General features: G+C 57.6%; 1 protein-coding gene across 1 annotated transcript; it reads left to right on the top strand.

Moving 5' to 3' along the window:
• The first annotated feature begins 13,901 nt into the window (after positions 1 to 13,901).
• Positions 13,902 to 20,849, top strand: C1QL1 (complement C1q like 1). Its single transcript, XM_075559394.1, has 2 exons — positions 13,902 to 14,498; positions 20,599 to 20,849. The coding sequence occupies exons 1-2, from the start codon at positions 13,902 to 13,904 to the stop codon at positions 20,776 to 20,778; spliced, it is 777 nt and encodes a 258-aa protein (XP_075415509.1). The 3' UTR covers positions 20,779 to 20,849.
• Positions 20,850 to 22,405: the final 1,556 nt, after the last annotated feature.

Below are 22,405 nucleotides of genomic sequence, written 5' to 3'. Positions count from 1 at the left end.
CCACCACCAACACCACCTCCACCACCACCACCTTCACCACCACCATCACCACCACCACCACCTCCACCTCCACCACCACCATCACTATCATCATCACCATCATCACCACCTCCACCACCACCACCTTCACCACCACCATCACCACCACCACCACCTCCACCTCCACCACCACCATCACTATCATCATCACCATCATCACCACCTCCACCGCCACCACCACCTCCACCACCATCATATCTACCTCCACCACCACCACCATCACCACCTCCATCACCATCATATCTACCTTCACCACCACCACCATCACCACCTCCACCACCATCATATCCACCTCCACCACCACCACCACCACCACCAGGATGTTCACAACCAACACCAACCTCATCACCACCACCACCACCACCACCACCACCACCACCAACACCACCTCCACCACCACCACCTTCACCACCACCATCACCACCACCACCACCTCCACCTCCACCACCACCATCACTATCATCATCACCATCATCACCACCTCCACCACCACCACCATCACCACCTCCACCACCATCATATCTACCTCCACCACCACCACCATCACCACCTCCATCACCATCATATCTACCTTCACCACCACCACCATCACCACCTCCACCACCATCATATCCACCTCCACCACCACCACCACCAGGATGTTCACAACCAACACCAACCTCATCACCACCACCACCACCACCACCACCACCACCACCACCACCACCTCCACCACCACTTCCACCACCACCACCACCTCCACCACCACCACCTCCACCACCACCTCCACCACATCACCTCCACCACCATCATCACCACCTCCACCACCATATCTACGTCTACCATCACCATCATATCTACCACCACCACCACCTCCACCACCATCATATCTGTCTACCATCAACATCATATCTACCTCCACCACCACCATCACCACCTCTACAACCACCACCATCATCACCACCTCCACCACTACCATTACCACCTCCACCATCACATTCACCATTCTTGCACCATAATACACACACACACACACACACACACACACACACACTTTACTTTTCCTTGTTAGCTTGAGAGCAGAGAGAGGGGAGACAGTGGGAAGAAAAAAGCCATTTTCTGGAGAGCTCACATGGTCTGGGAGGTAAAGCCAGGTCTCCCCACCTGCCCCGCCTTGTCCTCTTATCTGGGGAGAAGCAGGCTGCTGGGAGAATGGCCCGAAGCAGAGCCGCACCATGGCCCGCCTTCCTTATCCCGGACTTGGAATCCACAGGTTCTGCATCTGCAGTTTCAACCAAGCTCAGATTGAAAATAATTTTGGGGGGACTGGGTATACAATGAAGTGCTGAACACAATCTCTGGAAGGGTGGGGGGTGCAGAAAGTGCGATTTGCATAGTCTCTGCATTGTATTTGGTATGAGGGGTAATCTCGAGACGATTTAAAGTATGTGGGAGGTTATATGCAGATCCTCATAGGATGCCATTGTCTGTGAGACTGGAGCGCCCGCAGATCTGGGCATCCCGCAGGGGTCCTGGGACCCATCCCCATGTACAGTGCAGGGTGACTGTAAACCAAGTGAGTGCGGAACAAAGCATCAAATCATTGTGACTGAGGGGGAGTTCAGACTGAGGACCCAAGACCCATCTGTAGGCAACTGGACAACCCTTACAGAAGGGTCTCGGGGAGGAGGTGAGCCAGTCAGAGTGTGATGTAGCAACAATGAAACATACAACGTTCCTCTAGTTCCTAAATGCTTCCTCCTCCACCACTACCATGATCCCAATTCTACCTTACAAATCTGCCTAGACCAGAGGATGTACACTGGCACAGATAGGAACTAGAAACACAGGGAATCCAGGGCGGAGGATCCCTTCAGGACCAGTGGTGTGAGTGGTGATACTGGGAGGGTGGAAGGAAGGTGGGATGGAAAGGGGGAACCTATTACAAGGATGTACTTATAATCTCCTCCCTGCGGGTCAGACAACAGAAAAGTGGGTGAAGGGAGACGTCAGACAGTGTAAGATATGGCAAAACAATAATAATTTATAAATTATCAATGGTTCATGACTGATGGGGAGCAGGGAGGGAGGGAAAAAATGAGGAGCAGATACCAAGGGCTCAAGTAGAAAGCAAATGTTTTGAGAATGATGATGGCAACAAATGTACAAATATGCTTGACACAATGGATGTGTGTATGGATTGTGGTAAGAGTTGAATGAGCCCCCAATAAAATGATTAAAAAACAAATAATAACAATAAAAACAAAAACCAAGTGCAGGTTCTCTGAGCCCCCCAGCATCCCCTGCGGTGAGGAGACATACAGCCTACACCCCTGGCAAAGACCCAGGGAAGGGGCCAGAATTAGGTGACGCTCCACTGTGTGGCCAGCACCACCTCGGCTGCTTTATATCCTTCTCGCCCTCTGAGATGGCTACTAGGTACCGCATCGTACCGACAAGAAACCTGTCTCAAAGAGATTAAACGGTTTACCCAAGCTCATCCAGCCGCTAAGCATCCTGCTGAGGGTCAAACCCACATTCCTTCCACCTTTCCCGAGCCACCCAGCTGCCGGAGAGAACAAACCTCGAGAGGTAGAGAGGGGAGAAGATCTGGGAAGTGGAGAAGGATTCTGGGGCATTCGCAATGGTCCAGGATGTCTAGGGCTCCGGGCTGGGCCCCAGACATGGCTCCCAGGTCCCAGGGTGGGAATCACTTCAGTGACAGGGCTTTGATTCATCTTCAATCTACTCTAGACACTGGGGCAGGCAACCACCTTGTCTAGCTTCTCATTGGTTCCCGTGCCAGCCCAGGGCCTGGCACCTGGATGAGCGATGGTGGGTGAGTAAATACATGAATGAACCTGTGAGAGTACAAATCAATCAGCACGTCCACGCTGGGTGGCAAGCTGCAGAGACGAGGGAAACGCAGTCGGTAAGGCAGTGGCCCAGGCATCCAGGGCTAGTCTTTTGATGCCTCTGAATTTCTAGAAATGGGTGGTTCCCAGATGGCAGCATACAAACAGACAGACGGATGCCTCAGAACCAATCACCCTGAGCCAGACCCGAGGCGAGGAGGGAGATGATTTCACACAGCCCCCAAGGGCACGGCCTGAGGAAGCGGTGGCCTCCTGTGCCTGACGATGAAGCCAAGCTTCTGCTTCCTCCTGGTGGTTTTCTGCCTCGAGCCTTTGTCTCCGGGCACTACTTCCTGCCCACGTCTGGCTGCCTGGGAGCAGAGAGGTGGGCTTTGTTCCCCCACACCCAGCCTCAGGACCCAGGGGCATGGGCAAGGTTTGCCCTCCCCCTGGCTGGGGCCCAGGGAGACAAGGGCAGCCAGGCTCATCACTGGTTTCCTCTGGGCCTCTGTGGGTGATGAGATGAACACTGATGGGTGAGTGGGCAGCTGGGCCAGAGTGGCAGAGCCAGCCGCCCTGGGCCCTGTCTTCCCTACTTGTCACCACTCCCGGCTGCCCAAGCAGCAAAGCCAAGCCACAGTGACAAGATCCAGAGGGGAGAGGCTCCAGCTGGGGGGAAGGAGGGGAGGGGGGATGAGGGTCTCACAGGCCACTGGAGCAGCAATGTGACAGCTTCTCATGGGGGATGGGGGGTGGGTTCCTCTGTCCCCAGCTCCTGTCTGCTCTCCTCTGCCTTGACCCTTGTCTGTCCCCCTCCTGCCCGCCCCTGTCTTTGTCTGCCTTGCCTCTGCCTCTACGCTGGGCAGATATGGGCTTGGATTGGCCCTTACCTCACACTTCTATCTCCCCCCTCGCCCCCGGCAACCACCCCCTGCCCCTACACACACACTGGCACACAATCACAGCCTCAGACACGAACAGGCCCTGTGATGAAGCTGTGTGATCGGCTGACAGGGGCGTGTGACCGCTCTAGGCCCCTCACAAGCTTGTGGTGTGAGTCGGGACGGTGTGAGGTTGTGTGCATGCATGTGCATGCAAGAGAACCCCGTGCTCACGGGGAGTGAGGGAGCATCTGTGCACACGTGTGAGTGTGACAAGGGCAGAAAGAACGTGTCTCGGTGGGGGAGGGGGGAGTGTGGGCCCGGCTTATGGTGAGTGGGTGGGGGTGAGGGAGGGGCTGAATCCGGAGGCACAGGGTAGAGTGGACCTGGCTGGTGGCCTAGGTCCATGTCACGCTGACAGACCTTCCTCAAATCAGGTCAGGGTGCGGGAAGAGGGGCGTGAAGCTGCCCGCTCCCCAGGCCTGTCAGTCACTGATCTGTTCCGTGTTCCTATAAATATTTACAAATCCCAGCTGCTGAGGAGCAAGACATCCACTAGCAGCTGGGGCTCCCCGCCTGGAAGCAGGCAAGGCTGGGAGGGAACTTGCAGAAGAGGAGTAAGGGGGGAGGGAAGCAGGGCTGACCTCTGAGGACAGCTCCTAGTTTTGTGGGAGGCCATGTCAGCCCTACCAGGGGAAAGGGTGTGTGTGTGTGTGTGTGTGTGTGTGTGTGTGTGTGTCTCAGGGTGGGTGGGGTGGGGTCCTTCTTTTCCAGACCACTTCAGTACAGAGTACAGTAGGGGTCTTCTGACTCTTTGAAAGGCACCCAGGATTCTTCCTGAGTCCTTGGAGGGTACTGGCTTGTCTCCCTAGGGCACCCAGATAAATCCATCTGGATCCTTCTAGATTGGAGACTGGAGGACACGAGCTCAGTGACACCCATCAGAGAGCCCCTTCTGCAGCCCCAGCCCCAGAGGGGGGCAAATGCATTTTCTCTGGCCTCACCCTCTGCCCCCCGCCCTCCCCAGCCTTACCACTTCCGGTTCTGGCTAGGGGACATCAGAAGGGGCCTGAGGGAGGGTCACTTGCCTTCTCCCACGCACTGTGCCCAGAAGAGTGGTCCGACTACAGAGCCCCTTCTCAAGCAGAGACCAGCGATGGGTGACTGCTCCCCTGCCCCAGGGCCAGCCCAGCCTGCGGGCTGACTGGTGCAGGCTTGCGGTGCAGGTTCTGCGTCTATGTGGAGTCTTGGCCATGTGCCTGATCTCTGAATCAAGCTTTCCCCATAGCTGCTGGTGGCAATTTCTCATTCCTAGTTCCAGGGGGCATGTGGCCAAGGAAGGAATCTAGGGTCTTGGGGGTCCTGGGCCTCCCAGCTCAGGCCAGCACAGAAAGGGCACAGGAACCTCTGCCTGGTGACAACATGCAGATTTTCTAATGCTGAACCTGCCTGGCCCCTCTGGGGACTCCCCTTGGCCTGGCCCAGGGAATGGCCACATCCTGGCCCAGCCTTGGCCCAGGAGAGATGCCAGAAAGAAGAGGGAATGAGAGAAAATGCCAAGCAAATGAAACCCTGTGGCAAATGGGGTTCTGACTAGCTGTGTGGGACATCCTGCTGGACACTGGGCCCCAGGGGACATTACAGTCACACCGGCAGGGATGACTGCTCAGCCACAGGTGGAGGTCAAGAGGAGGCTTCCCCCTGCACCTCCATCCCCGAGGCTGGCAGTTCCACCAGGGCCAGGAGGATACTTATCTCAGTGTCCCAAGCTGAGAAGGAGCTGGGGCTTTGCCCATTTCCTACGTCCAGAGCTGTGATGAGGGGGCTCTGGGGCCAGGGATGGGGGCTTCGTGAAAGTCAACGTGTCCCACCCACGGTATAAACTAGGATCTTCTCAGGCTGCCAGGGAGGAAGAGGAGGAACTGGACAGAAGGGTACCGCCTGTCCCCTGCAAGTGCTGGGAGAGAGGGGCAGCCATGGTGCAGGTGTGGGAAGGGTTAAATCTATTTCTAAAATAGCTGAGCCAGAGCCAGAGCCTCTCCCGGAGAAGGATCTATAGTGAGGAAAAGTCAGTCTGTGCTCTGCTTCCTCCACCTCCCATCCCACCCTGCACCCTGCTCTGGGCCCCCCACTGACCTCTCATCCCCCCCCCCCACTAGCACCTCCTGCCCTAGCTGAGGTGGCAGCTTACGGTTAGCCGAGGGACCCTGTTTCCCCAAAGGACAAGAAACTGCAGGGAAGACCCCGGGACTGGTGACCTACTTGACATGCCCTCTTCCAGATGTAAGCCTGGCCTGGGTCAGGGAGGGGTGCACAGAGTGACAGCCAGACAAAGGCCTGGCCAGGTGGATGAGGTTGAGAGTGGCAGAACAAAGCCCCCCAGCTCCCCAGCTCTACAGAGCCATGGTCAGTCTCTGTAGCAGGAACTTCCCCCGCCCCCCACCAACACCACTGCCCCCAAGAAGCTCATCAAATGCCAACTCCTCCCTACCTCCACTTGGAGCATCTTAAGTAAGGTGTGTGAGGCAGGGAGGGGTCGGGAGCCCCTCCCCGGAGAACAAGCCACACCTCTGCTGCCTCAGGGCCAGGATCAGCAATTCGCAGGGCCTGGTGTCCAATGGAAATGAATGTGGAGTCTTTTGTCAAAAAGGATTAAGAATTACCAGCTGGTGACAGCCAGAGCTTTACACCAAGCGTGGGGGCCTTGTGGGGAGGACAGACCCTGTGTGACCGCACCTGTCACATGACCAGGCAGACTCGACAGGGGTTCATTTTAATGGGCATTCACTAAGCACCTACTATGGGCAGGGTTCTGTGACTTTTGAGGTGCCCTGTCAGCCCCCTAGCCCCCAGGTGAAATAGATGAGGTCCCCAGTGGCCTCTCCGACCATGGCAGGGTGCTAGGGCCCCCACACCCTGGCTAGGGCCCTCTAAGGACGCTGCTGCAACTACTCAGGTCCAGGCCAGGCCTCTCTGAGCCCCACCTCCCACTACTACCCGCAGGGGTTCTGTGGTGGGGAACATCCAATGTAGCGGTCATGATCAGCCCCTCCTTCCTCACCCCCTGATCTCCCACCAGAGATCCTAAAAGGAAGCCCAGGCTCCCGTTCAAGCTGTGGCTGTGGCTGAGCCATTCCCCGCTCTGAGCCTCAGTTTCCCAGTCAGTCAAGGGAAGGGGTCTTTAAGACCTGTCCAGACCCTCTGTGCTCTGGTCTCTTGGGGTGGGGGTGAGAGGGAAGATTTCTTCTAGAAGGGACAGGGATCTCCAACAGGAGACCCTCCCCAGTCCTCAGACCTCCAGAACCCAGGAAAGCCAGCTGCTCCCCACCAGCCCCAGCGCCCCTCCACCGGCTGGCCTCCCAACCTCCCTCACTTGCCTTGGGACTGAGCAGTGGGGCTGGAAGGGTCCTATTGGGGGCAGGGTGCATGTGGACCTCACAGACCAGGCTAGGGTGGAGATGGGGCTCTCCCTGCTGCCCGTGCAGGAGGCACCGCATAATTGCACTGCCTGTCACTCCTGCATCCCACTATCTGTCTCACCGCTGACCCCACGCACCCACCATTATATTAGTTCCTGTTGGGTCTGCAGAGTCTCATTACTTATACATGCAGCCGGAGAGGCAAGCTGGGCTGAGGGGAGACGGCCCCCCTCTGCAGCAGGGGTCTTTTCAGAAACCGTCTCCCTGGAACTAGGTTGGGGGGGTGGCAGGTGCACACTAGTCAGAGAGGGGTCCTGAGGACCTGTCTGGGGAGGCCCTGAATGCCCAGGCTTATAAAGCCCCGAGTCCTCCAATGAAGGAGGCATGAGAGAGCCTGCCTTCCACCTGGGTGCTTGGGCTCTGCCCGCTCTGTCCCATGTGGTCCTCCTCAAGAAATTGGAGGAGGGGATCCTGGAGAAAGACCCTCACCACCCTGGACCCTCATGAGGACTCAGAGGTTCTGAGACCCGGGCCTGTTTCCCTGGTTTGGGCTGCTAAGATGTCGGGGAGCCCCCTTCCCAGCCCACAATGCAGTTTCATCGTCCTACCTTCTGACAAACTGCCTTCTTTCTAAAGAAGGATGGAAAATGACAGGGGTTTTTCCCATAGAGGATCTGAAAGGAGCTGGGTTAAATAAAACATCATCATGGCGTTTGAGACATGACAATGGACGCCAGTGGGGTTTGTCTTTATCTCTGAGCGGCCGGGGACACTCTTCCAGGCTAGAAGAGGAACTGGAAGGTCCAGATGTGTTGAGACCATCTCAAACTCTCTAGGTGACCTGAGGGACTTCAGAGCCAGTGTCTGCCTGCTGGAGCCCATATCCCCACTCTGCCAGAGCCAGCTGTGAGCAGGGGCTTGACCAGAGCCCCACTCCCCAATGCCTTTTATACTCCTGGACCTTGACCCAAACGGTTCTTTTCCACCTGAGGAACCTTCCCCTGCCCCTCCCTGCCCCCCACCTCCAATGGCGTGCCTGCTGGACCAAATGGTCCTTGGAGGAAGAGCTCCCATCTGGGATCCAAGAGCGAATCTGGGTGCTAATCTTGCCTTCTAGGAGCTACTAGCTAGGAGATTCTCAGCAAGTCACAACCTCTTGGATTAGAGCAGCAGTTGGTTCTCAACCTGTGGGTCGTGACCCCTCTGGGGTTGGAAGGACCCTTTCACAGGGGTCGCCCGATTCAGTAGCAAAATGACAGGGATGAAGTAGCAATGAAAATAATGTTACAGTTAGGGGGTCACCATCACATGAGGAATTGTATGAAAGGGTCTTGGCCTGAGGAAGGTGGAGAAGCACTGGATTAGAGCCTCGCCTCCTCATCGACGAGTGGAAAGGATCATACCTCTTCCTTAGGCCTCTAGTGAGGATTAAATAAAACAGTATGTACCAAACACCAAACGCATCGCCATCGAGTCATTTCCAACTCGGAGGGACCCTGTAGGGCAGGGGAGAACTGGCCCTGTGGGCTTCGGAGACTGTCTCTCTGTATAGGAGGGACCAGTCTCTGGAAAAGGGCATCCTGCTTGGTAAAGCAGTGGGGGCGGCGAGAAAGAAAAAGACCTTTAAGAAGATGGATTGACACAATGGGCTCAGCTATAGGAGCAGCTGGGAGGCTAGCACACGAGCAGGACATACGGCGGCTGTGAGATGGAACGGGCTCGACAGCACCTAACAACAGAACAATAATTCTTCATGGGAATAGAGTCTCCCCTTTTCTCCCGTGGAGCGGCTGGTGGTTTCAAACTGCTGACCTTGCACTTAGGAGTCCAACCCATATCCACTACACCAGCAGAGCTCCTTGGAGTATGTAATGGTCTGACTTCTATCAGGCGCTCAGGTAACAGCAGCAAAACCCATCCATGCTTCATTCATTTAATAAGCCTTTCAGAAGCCTGGACTCTCCTGCCTCTCCCCTTTCTCCCACACCCAAGTCAGTCAGCCTTGCCTCCTGCGTTCCCAGGTTAGGCCACCATCGGCTCTCACCTGGACCACTGCAGCTGCCTTCTGACTCGTCTCCTTCCATCTCGTATACCCACTGCTTAAGCCTCTTCCTCACCACCAGTAGAATGATCCTTCTCATCTGAAAACTCTGGTTCTATCATCCACTCACGTAAAAACTTCCAGTCGTTTCCAATTGCCCTGAAGACAAATGATAAACTCTAGTCACAGCCCACAAGGCCCAGTAAGACCTGGCCTAGTACATGCTGCTCCTCTTGCCTGGTACACTCTTCTCTGGCTCCCTCCCTCCTCCCCCTCAGGAGGTCATCCTCTTCACCTTGCTAACTCCTCTTCTTCCAAAGGGCACAATTTAAAATAGCTCCTTCCTCAGGAAGTCTCCTGGGTGGGTTCCCTGATTCCAAGTGCCACGTTCCCAAAGCACTGTACACGGTCCCAGGCAGGGCCCTTGTCAGGCTGGACAGCCATTGCTTATTCAGTCGTCCAGCTTCCTGCAGTACGCTGCAAACCCCAATGGAACAGCGCCTTCTCAGGATGTCCCGCGCTAACAAGGGTCAATGACTGGCGGCTGGATGGACCAATGAGTGACGGAAGCAGTACACCACCTCTGTAAAGTCTTCCTGGGCTCCCCCAAATGAGTTCTTCACCCGCGCCTCAGAGCACCAGGTGCAAACCTCTCCCCCAGGCCAGCATCTCCCCCTATAAAATGGTGACGGGGCGGGGTGGATTAGGGTGGGGTGGAAGATAGTAGTTACCTCAGGCGATTATTGACATTAAATGATCAAAGTGATGTTCTACTTTTTAACCCATTATAGCAGGTTGCTACAGCCAAAGGAGAGAATATGCATAAAGTGCTCAGAACAGGACGTTGCACTAAATAAGTGCAAACAAAAAAAATTCACCTAGACTAATTGTCAGAGCCTTTATCGATTCTTTCTGCCCCTGTGCCCCTCTCAGCACTGGGCTCCCGGAGCTGCTGCCCGTGAGGTCTGAGTCACTCACATTCAGACACATGGCCGCTTGGACACCCTTGCCCGCCTGCCTGACTTGGTGCTGTGCTCTCTGTGAACACTGACTGGATGCACCAATGAATCCACGCATGCTAGGCCCTGAGGATGAGTCACGACACAGCACCCCCTTTTGTCACTCACCAGCCCAGACACACAGGAACACAAAGCAGTCTCTTACACATCCACTCCCACCCCTATTCATTCAAAGAACCCCAAAATAACTGGGAACAGCCACCCACTTTCCTAGTCAGCCGTACCCAAATAAAGCGGCATCCGCACCTGAGGGCTGGTGCCTGTGGTTGGGAAGGGCCTTCCCAGGGGCAGAGAGGAAGGTAAACCCAAACCCTGGGCATCCCAGCCGGAGCCACAGCGAGGGACTCCGCACCGCCATGTACACACACGGGGGACAGGGGACGCGGGACGCACACTTGCCCCCCCCTCCTTTCTGAAAACCCGGGTCCTGGGTCTTCTTCAGTGGTTGGCCTGGGGGCTAGGACCCCAGGGTCCCTTCCTCACTCATCCAGTTCCTCTCTGACCCTGGAAGGGCAGGCTCGCTGTGGGCCGCAGGGAGGTGGCAGGACCAGGAGACGGAGGCCTCCGGAGGCTCAGTGGAGACACTGCACTAGCCGCCCTTTGCTGAAGGCCAGATGCAGTGCGGAGCCAGCCGGGGTTTTCGTACATTCTCTCAGATTTAATCCTCACAGGAGGACACTGGACCCTCGGAGGTCAGGTGACGGGGCAGAAAGCACCCGCTGGACTAAGAATCTTCAACTGCCAGGCTTTCGAGTTTGGGGTGAGGAGCATGGTGGGGTGGTCTTCAAGAATTAAGGTGGGGAGTCGCCCCGCAAAGGAAGCCCCATTCACCGACCAGCACGACCTTATTCCCCACCCCCACCCCGTAGAGGGGAGGGCCCCCATATCTGCGGGAAGTGGGGGTGTCGCCTTCGGGGCCGGGGCGGGGCCCTGCGGCCCCCCCCTCCGGAGGCGCGGAGCCGGTGGCCCAGGCTCGCAGGCCAAGATGGCTGTTAATTAAAGTGCTGGCACCAGCTCCTCTCTGCAAAGTTTGAAGCCGTTATTTTCCACTCCAGCGAAGCGGGGAGAATCCGGCTGGGCCGACAGAGACGCCACGCAGCGCCGGGGGAGCGGGTGCCGGCGGGCGGGCTGGGGCGCGGGCCGCCGCGCGCCTTCGCTAGGAGCAGCGAGCGAGCGCGGGGTGGCGGCCCCTGCCCCGCCCCGCCCCGCCCCGCCCGCCCGGCCGGCTGCCCGCGGCGGACCCCGGCGGGTTGGGGGGGGGGCGGACGCTGGGCCACATGCCTGTGTACTAGGGGAGGGGGCGACGGTACAAACCCCACGCTAAGCCCGCGCACGAGTCCCTCGGGTCACCAGTCCTGTCGCTCCCTGCGGAAGATGTACTGGGGAGAGTGCGTGGAGGACAGGGGGCCGGCCTGAGAGACAAGGGCTGCTCTTCCCAAGTCTGAGCCCCCCACCCTGTGCTCGGAATAGCCTCCTGGCTCTGCGCGGTAACCATTGCCTAGACCCCAGGTGAGATGGAGCTGGAAGAGCTGGTGCCAGGCGGGCCCGTTTGAGCCCTGGCTCTGTCACTTACCAGTTGTGTGACTTGAGGCAAGTCCCTGATGGTCCCAGAGCCTCGGTTCTCTACCTGTAAAAAGAACAATGATGAGCATCCTCTTTTTGGAGTATGAAGATCAAGCATGATCACGGATGTAAAGCGTTCAACTCAGTCTGGCACACAGTAAGCTTCGACTAGATGCCATCTATTGCATTTTAAGCTCCCTCTCTGGTGGCAGGGGACAGTAACCTGAGCTCAATCTTCAGCTTGGAAAGTCTTTGCTCCTGGCCCCCTTGGGGGTGCCCTCCTGGTTACCCTCTTTCTTCCTCCTACCCCTCCCCCAATGCCACCTAGTCCATCCAACTCAAGTGACCCTACAGGACAGAGGCGAGCTGCTCCGAGGGTTTCCCGGACTGTGAATGTGGACAGAAGCAAACGGCCACAGGTTTCTCCCATGTTGGGGACAGCTGGTTCCGACCCTCTAATTCTGGTTGGTAGTGCAACTTAACCCCCCAGAGTTCCTCTGCCAGCGCTCAGCAGGGCTAAAGAGGTCATCTTTGACTAGGAGAGTCCAGAAAATTCTATGAACTTCACTTGGGCCAGCAAGGGGAGTGTGTGAGCAGGAGGGTAGGTAGAGGCTGGGTGTTGCTGCAGCAGCCAGCCCTGCTCCGTGTGGTGCGCTGAATCAAGGGAGGTGAAGGTGCACAGTGGACCAGCAGAAGCCGGGCCTCAAGTAATGTGACAAATATTTTGATGGAAGCAGACACATCCCAGTTTATGCAACCTACACAGTTTGCTGCATTTGAGGTGAAGCGCCTCACACAACAACACGGGGAGAGGAGTAAGGGAGCCCCTACCCCCAGCCAGGAGGCTGAGGGAAGAGGGCTGAGGAGATGGATGGGGTGAACCTGTCCTGGTGACTGGCAGAGGGGCCTGCAATCCAGAGACGTCTTCTTAGTCTCAGAAGGAGAGCAGATGTGGAGGCGCTCGTTTTCTTCGGATCCCTGTTTGCCCTGGGCTGAATGAGGGGTGAAGGGGGGTAATCAGAGGATGATGGTGGAAGGGACCTGGAGAAAAAGCTGTCTGGTCTGGCCTGGAGCTCAATGGGGACCCAAGATCCTGGCCCTTCTGGGGGAAAGGTGGGTCTGAGAGAACAGTAAGGAGCCAGAAGAGGAGGAGGGATGGGTTCACTGGGTAACCCGCTGGGCACCCTGACAGGTGGACAGGTGATCTGCAGGGCCAGGGTGCCTGATGGCCCCCCGAACCTCGCCTCCTTTGGCCATCTCGTCTCTCTTCTAACTTCTCACAGCCTTCCCTTACCCCTTCCAGCTCTGTCCTCCCCTCAATCGCTCTTTGTCCCCAGCAGACCAGGCCACCCCTCCTCGCCTCCGCCCCCCGCCTGCGAGACGTCTCCCTCCATCCCTCTCGGCCTTCCTCGCGACGAACCTTTGCAACCTCTCTCGGTCCTAAACCTCTCTCGGTCCTCCTCGGCGCTCTCTAGCTCTCCCTGTGGCCCTCTCCTCCGTGCCCTCCTGGGTCTCTACTCTTCCTTTTCTTCTGGGAGCCTCTCCCTGCTTTTCAGCTTCTAGCCTCCTCCAAATCCCCGGTTTCGGTCTCGCTCTCTCAGTCTCCCTCGGCTTCCCACGGCTCAGACCCCAGCCGCCGAGCCCCGCCCCTTCTCCGTCCCTCCCCGCGCGGTGGGCGGGGCCCTGCCGCCCGCGGCCCAATTGGGCTCCAGCCCCGCCCACAGCCCCACCCCCGAGCGCTCCGAGCCGCGCGGAGGGGCGGGGCCGGGCCGGGCCCGCGCGGCCGAGGGGGCGGTGGCCCGGGCGCTGGGAGGCGGGAGGAACGAGGCGGGAGGCGGCGGCCGCGGCGCTCAGTCCGGCCGCGCAGCGGGAGGGAGGCGCGAGGCAGGAGTCGGCGGCTGGGCTCCGCAGCGCAGCCCACACCGCGCGGCGCCCCTGGCCCGGCCCCATGCCCGCAGCCCCGCCGGACCGCCCCTGAGCGCGGGCGCCCTGCCGCGCCCCCTCCCGCCGGCACCATTGCCCCGACGGCGCGGCCGGGCGGCCCGGCGCTCCCCAGGCTCCGCGCCGGCCGGAAGACCCTGCTGGCAGCCGCCGCGGGCGTGGTGATGCTGCTGGTGCTCGTGGTGCTCATCCCGGTGCTGGTGAGCTCGGGCGGCCCGGACGGCCACTATGAGATGCTGGGCACCTGCCGCATGGTGTGCGACCCCTACCCGGCGCGGGGCCCCAGCGCTGGCGCGCGGCCCGACGGCGGCGACGCCCTGAGCGAGCAGAGCGGTGCGCCCCCGCCCTCCACGCTGGTGCAGGGCCCCCAGGGGAAGCCGGGCCGCACCGGCAAGCCCGGTCCCCCTGGTCCCCCCGGGGACCAGGGTCCTCCGGGCCCCGTGGGGCCGCCGGGGGAAAAGGGTGAACCCGGCAAGCCAGGGCCCCCCGGGCTGCCAGGCGCGGGAGGCGGCGGCGCCATCAGCACGGCCACTTACACCACGGTGCCGCGGGTGGCCTTCTACGCCGGCCTCAAGAACCCCCACGAGGGTTACGAGGTGCTCAAGTTCGACGACGTGGTCACCAACCTAGGCAACAATTATGACGCAGCCAGCGGCAAGTTTACGTGCAACATTCCCGGCACCTACTTTTTCACCTACCACGTCCTCATGCGCGGCGGCGACGGCACCAGTATGTGGGCGGACCTCTGCAAGAACGGCCAGGTGGGCACGGGGCTGGCCTGGGGGCAGGCAGCCCAGGGCGGACAGGCACTGGGTCACAGTTGGAGGCTGCTCTAGGAGGGCGCAGGTGGACAACCTATTTGGGGATGGGCAGACCCAGCCAGCACTCCTAACTCCTGGGTTCCCTGGGCGCCGGCTTCAAGGCAGACACTGCTGATACGGGGCAGCACGGAAATGCTTTGATGTAAGGGTCCCTGGGCGGGCACGCGGGCTGCCCCTTGGGGGCTTGACCCTGGGGAAGTGGCATCTGGGAACTGGGGTTCCGGTTAGTGCCAGCAGACAATAGAGAAGGCAAACATGGGCTCTAGGGCAGCAGGTAGGGGAAGCAACCTTGGTGCCGGCGGGTGCCTGGGCTCAGGGCTGTGCGCACAAGCAGCGGAGAAGGTGGGTGGTGGGAGAGGTTTGGGGCACAAAGGAAGAGAAAGCCCGGCGAGCTGTACATCCTTCGTCCTCCGGAAGGGCCAGCTGCGCCAATCTGACACCCTTGGCAAAAGCCGGGACTGCGCACCCTCTCTCTGTCTGTGCCGGAGCTACCCAGCAAGGGGGCTGCCTGGGGGAAAAGTTTTTCTCCAGAGGCGGGATGAAGAGGAGGAACCCCTCCCTCTTCAGAGTCTCCCAGATCCAACCCTTCCTGATGGCTGGCATACCAGAGAAATCTCTGGATTCTCAGCCCGGATCCCAGGGGTAGGAACTGGCAGGCGAGAGCCGGGAGCCTGGTGAGAACTGGTCGTTCACAATCACTCTCCTTGAGCAGCCAGCAGGAGAACTAACCCTCTGCCCAATCGTATTACATAGAAGCAACTTTGCGGGGCTCCAGCTCCCTGGACACCTCTCAGCTGTTGACTGGCAGTCTGGATCCCACCCGGGGGGTGTGATCAGGTCAAGCATTCTCGTGAAATAAGGGGTGTTTTCATGGGTCAGAACTTAAATTGAGCTGGTCTGACCTAAATGCAAGACCCTGTTAGGACCTTTTTCGCCCCAGCACTAGCCCCGGGGCTCTGCTGGGCTGAGGGTCTTCATGGCAGAGAAGAGGGGCGAGGGTGGGGTGGGGGCAGACCTTGAGGAGTCAGCAAAAGCCCCCTAACTGCTTGTCATGGGTCTGCCCCTCTTCTAGTCCCCCTGCCTGCTGCTCTCTGGTTCCTGCCTCTCCCTGTCTCTCTCTGCCCTGTGTCTACCTTTGCTGTTGTCTCTTCCTGGGTTCCTGCCCTCCCCTTACCCCACCCGAGTTTAAACCCCCTCACTCTAGTCGTGTGTGTGTGTGTGTGTGTGTGTGTGTGTGTTGTGTATCTCCAATTCGGGCCTCTCAGGCTTCTGCTTGTCTCTCCTCTTTGTCCTTGGTTCCTGACCTAAGGGGAGGCCCCAGGAACCTTCATGGGAGCACTCTGCAGACAGTCCCATGGTCCTCATTATTAATCACCAATAAGGGAAGCTGCAATGTCACCTTCATCAATAGAACGTCTTCCTCTCCCCAGCAAAGTTTGAGCTGGCACCAAGCTGAGCCTTCAGGGGGCTGGAAGCCCAGCCTGCCTGGGTAGTGAGGGCTGTCACCAGCCCATCTGGGGGTCCTAGGTCCTGTATGCCCTCAGGAGGTCAGGTCTTAAAGACAGCCGTGTGTGTGTGGTTGTGGTGGTTTGGGGCACTTGATTCAAGGTGAAACTGCCTCAGAACCCTTCTTTCGCCACCAATGGGGGTGGGAGAGGAAGGGCAGGGCTTTGGCCAAGGCTGCTCATTGCAAATGGGGCCACAGGTCAAGAGGGAAAAAAAGGAGGTCATTTTAACCAGGGGTTCCAAAGACTCAGTGTTTACTTAGGTCTTTCACCACCACCCCACCAAAAAAGCAAACTCAAGAGAAGCCAGTCCACCCCCATCCGTGTGACTTCTTCCAGATGGCCCGAGAGACTCAGTCCCACTAGTCGTTCCGCACATTTGGTTTGAACTCCTCCTAGGAGCCAGGTCTGAGGCAGGGTGCTGGTCAATCGACTGGCCTGTGTGGGGAACAGTGGTAATCAGACAATAAAACCCTCTAACGCAGTAATGCCGCACCCTTTCATACAGGTCCTCATGTGGTGGTGGCCCCCCCAACCGTAAAGCTATTTTTGTTGCTACTTCATCACTGTCATTTTGCTACTGTTATGAATCAGGGGACCCCTGTGAAAGGGTCGTTTGACCCCCAAAGGGGTCACAACCCACAGGTTGAGAACCGCTGCTCTAATGAGTGCCACACCAAAGGTGGCCTCGGGCCCAACAGCAATTCCTGCCCACGGATGTCTTGACTGGAGGGCAGCGGTTCCGTGGGGCTGAACCCTATGCCTGAGGATGGGGGTGGGCCCAGGATGGTGGGCCTGGATCCCACGGGTAGGTCAGAAAGGCAGGCTCAGGTGGAAGAGGACATTGGTTCCAGTGAGCAGAGGAGGCCAGGCTGAGTGACAGGAATGGAGCAGAGGGGCTTGCCGGGGAGTGGCGGCGAGACCCTGAGCTCTGCTTTCCCACCCTGCTTTCTGCCTGCAGTGAGGCTTCCAGTGCTTCTGCAGGAAGACACAACTGGCCCGGGCTCTTCCCTGAGCAAGATCTTTGGGGATCGTGTGTGGTGCTGTGCCCCACCTCCTCTCCTTGTCTGCAGCCTGCCCTCCTTATCCACCTTCTCCCTGGGGGCAGCTTTGAATCACCACCCCCGAGTCTGCTGGCCTTAGCCCTGGTCATGAGGTCTTGGGGAACCAGGGGAGGGGGGTGTCTGAGGAAGGGGTGCTTGGTTAGAGCAGTGCCCTGAGCCAAGTGAGCTGCCTGCAGTTGAGATGGGTGAGGGAGGGCACAGCTTGATAAAGTGGGCAGGAGGACAGAGTGGACATAGACCAGGATCTAAAGCTAGCGTCCTCTTCGGGAAGGGGAGTGTTAAAAATGGCAAGGGGGTGAAGCCCCTCCAGAATGCCTCTTTCAGGAAAATGATAGGCAGACCTATAAAATGCACCGTGAACCCCAGAAGGAGCGTGCTACTCAGAGCAGTCCACCAGAGGAGACCAAAAGACCAGCATTTTTCCAAACACAGCTTCAAAAGGCAGACAGGATGGACGAATGGGAACGGGCCCTGGGGTGGGGGTACAGGGGCGTGGGAAATGCGCTACTGCACTAAGGTGGTTGAAACCACGTGTGTGGAAGCCATTGAAGGGGAAACTAAGCTCCCCTGTACACTTTCACCCAAATCACAACACCTCCCTGACAAAAAATGGCCAGAGGTTGGACAGCAGAGGCAGTAAGAGGAGAGGTCCCCAGATGAGTGCTAGAAAGACCTGACTGGAGATCAGGTTCTCACCTGAGATGGGAGAACTAACTAGCTAACTAACTGATATTAGGTTGATTTCGACTTATAGCAACACTATATGGGGCAGCAGTTCTCAAACTGTGGGTCGCAACCCATTTGGGGGTTGCACGACCCTTTCACCAGGGTCACCTGATTCATCACAGTAGCAAAATGACAGTGATGAAGCAGCCATGAAAATCATGTTATGGTTGGGGGTCATCACAACATGAGGCCCTGTATGAAAGGGTCACGGCATGAGGAAGATTGAGAACCCTTGATATAGGGTTTCTGAGACCGTAAATCCCTACAGGAGCCAACGGCCTCATCTTTCTCCAATTGAAAGAGGGCTCCCCAAATATCCTTCTGACCCCTCATGCTGCACCTGGACGAGGAGCCAAACCAATTGTTGATTGGACTCATGGTGAACCCGTGGGTGTTAGCGTACAGTTAGCAGCCGAGCCCCAGCCAGGGACGCCAGCTGACATGGCAGGAGCCCAGTAAGTGTGTGAAAGCTTCAGCATCCTCGTGGGCCAGGCTGGCTGCCCTGGGGACCATACCTGTACACCCAACACTCAGCACTGAGCTGCAGGCTCTGTCAGGCCCTGCATGTTCGCCCCATTCTGGGCCCCGGACCAGACTATGGCCTCAGTTTCCCCTGGCAACCCTTCAGGAAGTGACTCTAGGGTGCCCCCTCCTGACAGATCCCAGACTTGCTGTCCTGCTTCAATAGCAACCTCAGTTCCTCAAACATCCCCTTGGCCCCCACCAAGAGCAGCATGCCTCCACTACTTCCAGTTTCAAGCAGAGAATCAGGACCCCTGGGTTTCCTTCCGGAATCCCCCACCGTGTAAGAACGGGAGGGCATACATTCTCCCCGCTTCTGTAGATAATGAGGATAATTACAGCAACAATCATGGTGATGAATAAATAATAAACAGAAGCATAACAGTTCTGATGCCTGTCACATCACTGGGAAATTCCTGATGACAAATGACTGTATTCTAATGAGGTTGGCTATTAGAGAGCACACTGTTTTAATGAGTTAAGGCTAAATTAATCTGGGTAATAAAAATAATTGCTATTAGTAGTAATTTATTAACAGAGATAATGGAATGCATGTGTAATAATAAATACTACCATGATTAGGGCCCAGGGAACAATACCAAAATGGGCTGCTTGCTTGAAGCTCATTCCTAGCAACTCAAAGCTCCACCAAGTTTTTATTTTGTTTTTTGGGGTTTTTTTCCTTCATCATCAAAGGCTTTCATAAAAGTGGCCGTGGTGAGGCAGGGTGTCCTGTTCCATTTGCCAGATTGAGAAACTGAGCTCATTAATACAGAGTCTCGTCCCCTCACATTATACACCCCACCCCTGCTTAGCTAGACCAGCGTTTTCACCGCTCAGTGACCAAACAGATCCTTCCCAGGCTGGGGAAGAAGAGGTTGACGGAAGAGTCAGGGACCAGACAGGTTTGGCCTTTAAATGACAGGCTGCATGCAAATATGTTGGGGTTTCTTCCCAGTATCTTTGCTGCTGAGTCAGCAGCACTGGCTGCCACCAGGCAGGAAGGCTGGGCCCCTCCCTTCATATGGCCTGGTCTAGTCCTGGGGGGAGCTGCCTCAGGAGAGGGGCCTTTGAGGCAAGCGCAAAAAGGACCCAGTTCAATGCTTGCTTTCTCCACAAGGAACCCCAGCCATGGCACCTCCCTTCCACTCTCCGCTCAGGATCTTCTAGGGCAGTCCCCGATCCGAAGACTCAGGCATCGGGTGGGTGAGCTATGAGAGAGGACTGCTGGGAGGGAATTCACCCACCAACAACGCACACCCTGACTCCTTATCTTAGATTAGAGTCAGGACTCCCAAAGTGATGGCAGGCATCATGCTCACTGCCTCATTTTCTGTCCCTACCACCCCACCCCACCCACCCCTCCAGGACCAGGACCAGCAAGAGTACCACATGAGATCATAGAAGGCTTTCCTGCATTCCCTTCCGCTCACCCACTTCCTTGCCCCCACCTCGGGTGAGACAGGAGGAGCTAGGAATCCACTGTGGATGAGCGTGGGATAATAATCCAGGGTGGACCCCCGGAAATGCAGGGATTTAAGCCCGTGGCTGCTCATTGACAGGCTATTGCTTCGAACCCACCAGCCGCTCCTTGGGAGAAAGCTGTGACAGTCTGCTTTCATGAAACGCCTCCGCTGGGCTCTGCCCTGCAGGGTGACGGCGAGGCAGAAGCTACCTGACAGCGGAGCGTGTGTCCTTTGGTGTGGGGTCTGTTTGGGCTCCTTGCAGGCCCACCGACAGGCCTCATCTGAACCTGGGGAGAGGAAGGAGGAATGACGGGACCCTCACTCACTGCCCTCTCAGTGTGGACCCCTAGTCCTTGTGTCCATCCATGGGCAAAGAGGGGGCCAGTGGGGGGCAAAAAGAAAAGACTGCTGACCGAGGGTCTGGTTTCCCATTCCCTGGGGGGAGGGGGTCCTAAGAATCCCTCTCTGCCAGGAGGGCAGATCTGGCTGGTTAGGAGCTCCTAGAGGTCAGAGGGCAAGCCTTAGAGGACTTGAGGAAGATTTCAGGTAGACTCCAAATCCAGGGCCTCCCCTTGGCCCCACCTCCTCCCCACCGTGATGATTGGCAAGGGTTGGGGGGTGGGTGGAGAAAGGACGTGGGTGGGGTTGGCCGGATCTTAGGGTCTCTGGTCCATCTCCTGGTCACCTCACCTCTGACCTACCTGGCTTTCTCCCCCTCCTCCCGCCCCTCACTCCCGCCCGCACCCACCCCGCGCAGGTGCGGGCCAGCGCCATCGCTCAGGACGCGGACCAGAACTACGACTATGCCAGCAACAGCGTGATACTGCACCTGGACGCCGGCGATGAGGTCTTCATCAAGCTGGACGGGGGCAAGGCGCACGGCGGCAACAGCAACAAATACAGCACGTTCTCCGGCTTCATCATCTACTCCGACTGAGCTGCCTGCCAGCTGGGGGCCAGAGGATGACCCCTCCCCCGCCCACTCTCGCTGCCTGGCCTCCTCTGCGGGCCATCCTGGCGCTAACACCCTGGCTCATGTCACCACCAACGTCCTTGAGGCCGAGCCTGGCCTGGCACACCCCACCTGGTCCCTGGGGTGGCGTTGACCCCCCTCCTGCCTGTGCTGTATATTTGTACAATAGGACTGACTATTCACTGGCCATCTCTGCCCCACCCACCTGCCCTCATGGGGGTCGAAGTCACGGCAGCAGGTCGCTTCTCGCACTAGGATGTGCTGACCACCTAGCTCAGGGGTGGCGTCACCTGGGGAGAGGTGGTTTGGGGGCTGGAGAGCTTGCCAGTACCCCTTAAAGCTCCTGCCCAGCTCCGTTGTGCCCCGTCTGACCAAAGCTATAATAAAAACATTTCTGCCCTGTTGAGTCTGTGCCCTGGGAGGGTTGTCGGAGAGGGCACTGGGACTCCCCCGAGGCAGGGGCAGGCTGCGGAGCCCACCCTTGTCCTGGGAAAGGATGGCTTTGGAAGCAAGGGCAGAAAGGAGAACAGAGAAGCAGGCCTCTGCTTGGGCCTAAGGTAGGATCACCCCCCGGGTTGGCTTGGTAATCAGACAAGGAACAAGACCTGAGGCTAGTGATCCTCTTGTCCTGTTCTGCTGGCCCCTGACCCTCTCCATCCCTAGTGGGCTCCACATCACCCCTCCCACCCTACTCCACGACCTTCTGAACCAAGTTCGTGATGCATTCGCTCAGAACCCAAGAGACTGGAAGTTGGTAGGAATGTCCAGATCAGGAAAGCCCGTACCAGGTGAGACCCAGACAGACCCTGGATGTCTCCCCAAGGGCCCCTCTGACACCATTTCCAGGCTTGGCTGACTCCCGGCCCACCTGCTCCACACACCTTACTAGGACTAGAAGGAAGGTAGTCTATTGACCTCAGCAGTCCACTCCAGACCTTCATGGCTGCAGGTGCAACAGTGCCCACCAAAAGGCCAGGTCTGGACTGGAAAGGGGGAGCAGAGTCCAGAAAGGAAGAGGTATCTGGAGGAGTTGAGGAAGAGGACACGGAACTAAGCTGCCCCTGAGCCCAGTTCTCTTTGGGATGTACATTTGTCCTGGGAAGAAAAGCCATCCTCCACTCAGAAGGCAGTAGGAGAGCGCAGGGTAGCAAAAGTTGCCGCAAGGTAGAGATGACTTACCTGAGGTGGGGTACCCAGGCTAGGGGCGGGGATGATCATCAGAAAGCCCAGCTAAGCCCCAGATGTCAAAGGATGTCCGTTGCTTTTAAAAAGGGATCAATAATAGTTGGCTCTAAATTCCCCTCCATATTCAGTTTGTTCAGAACAACGTTAAAGTGCATTTGCAGTGCCTGAACTCTCTGACAGCAAGAGGTTACACCTTCAGATTGAAGAATTTGCCGGGGGGATAATTCACTGGCTGTGTCTGAAATGGAGGAGGCGGATGTAGCATGGCATTCAGATGCTGGCTGAGACCCATTCTTTGAAACCCCGACTGTCCCCTGTGGACCCACCCCCCACCCCGTGATGAAGGTTGGTGCTCCGGTGCTCTAGCTGCTCCGTTGCTCAGATGGAGAACTGAGGCCCAGAGTGG

This window comes from Tenrec ecaudatus, chromosome 10 (assembly GCF_050624435.1).
Source record: "Tenrec ecaudatus isolate mTenEca1 chromosome 10, mTenEca1.hap1, whole genome shotgun sequence".
In the NCBI taxonomy this organism is placed as follows: Eukaryota; Metazoa; Chordata; class Mammalia; order Afrosoricida; family Tenrecidae; genus Tenrec; species Tenrec ecaudatus.
The sequence above is the reverse complement of the archived record's forward strand: the minus strand, read 5'-3'. Positions and strand labels throughout refer to the sequence as shown.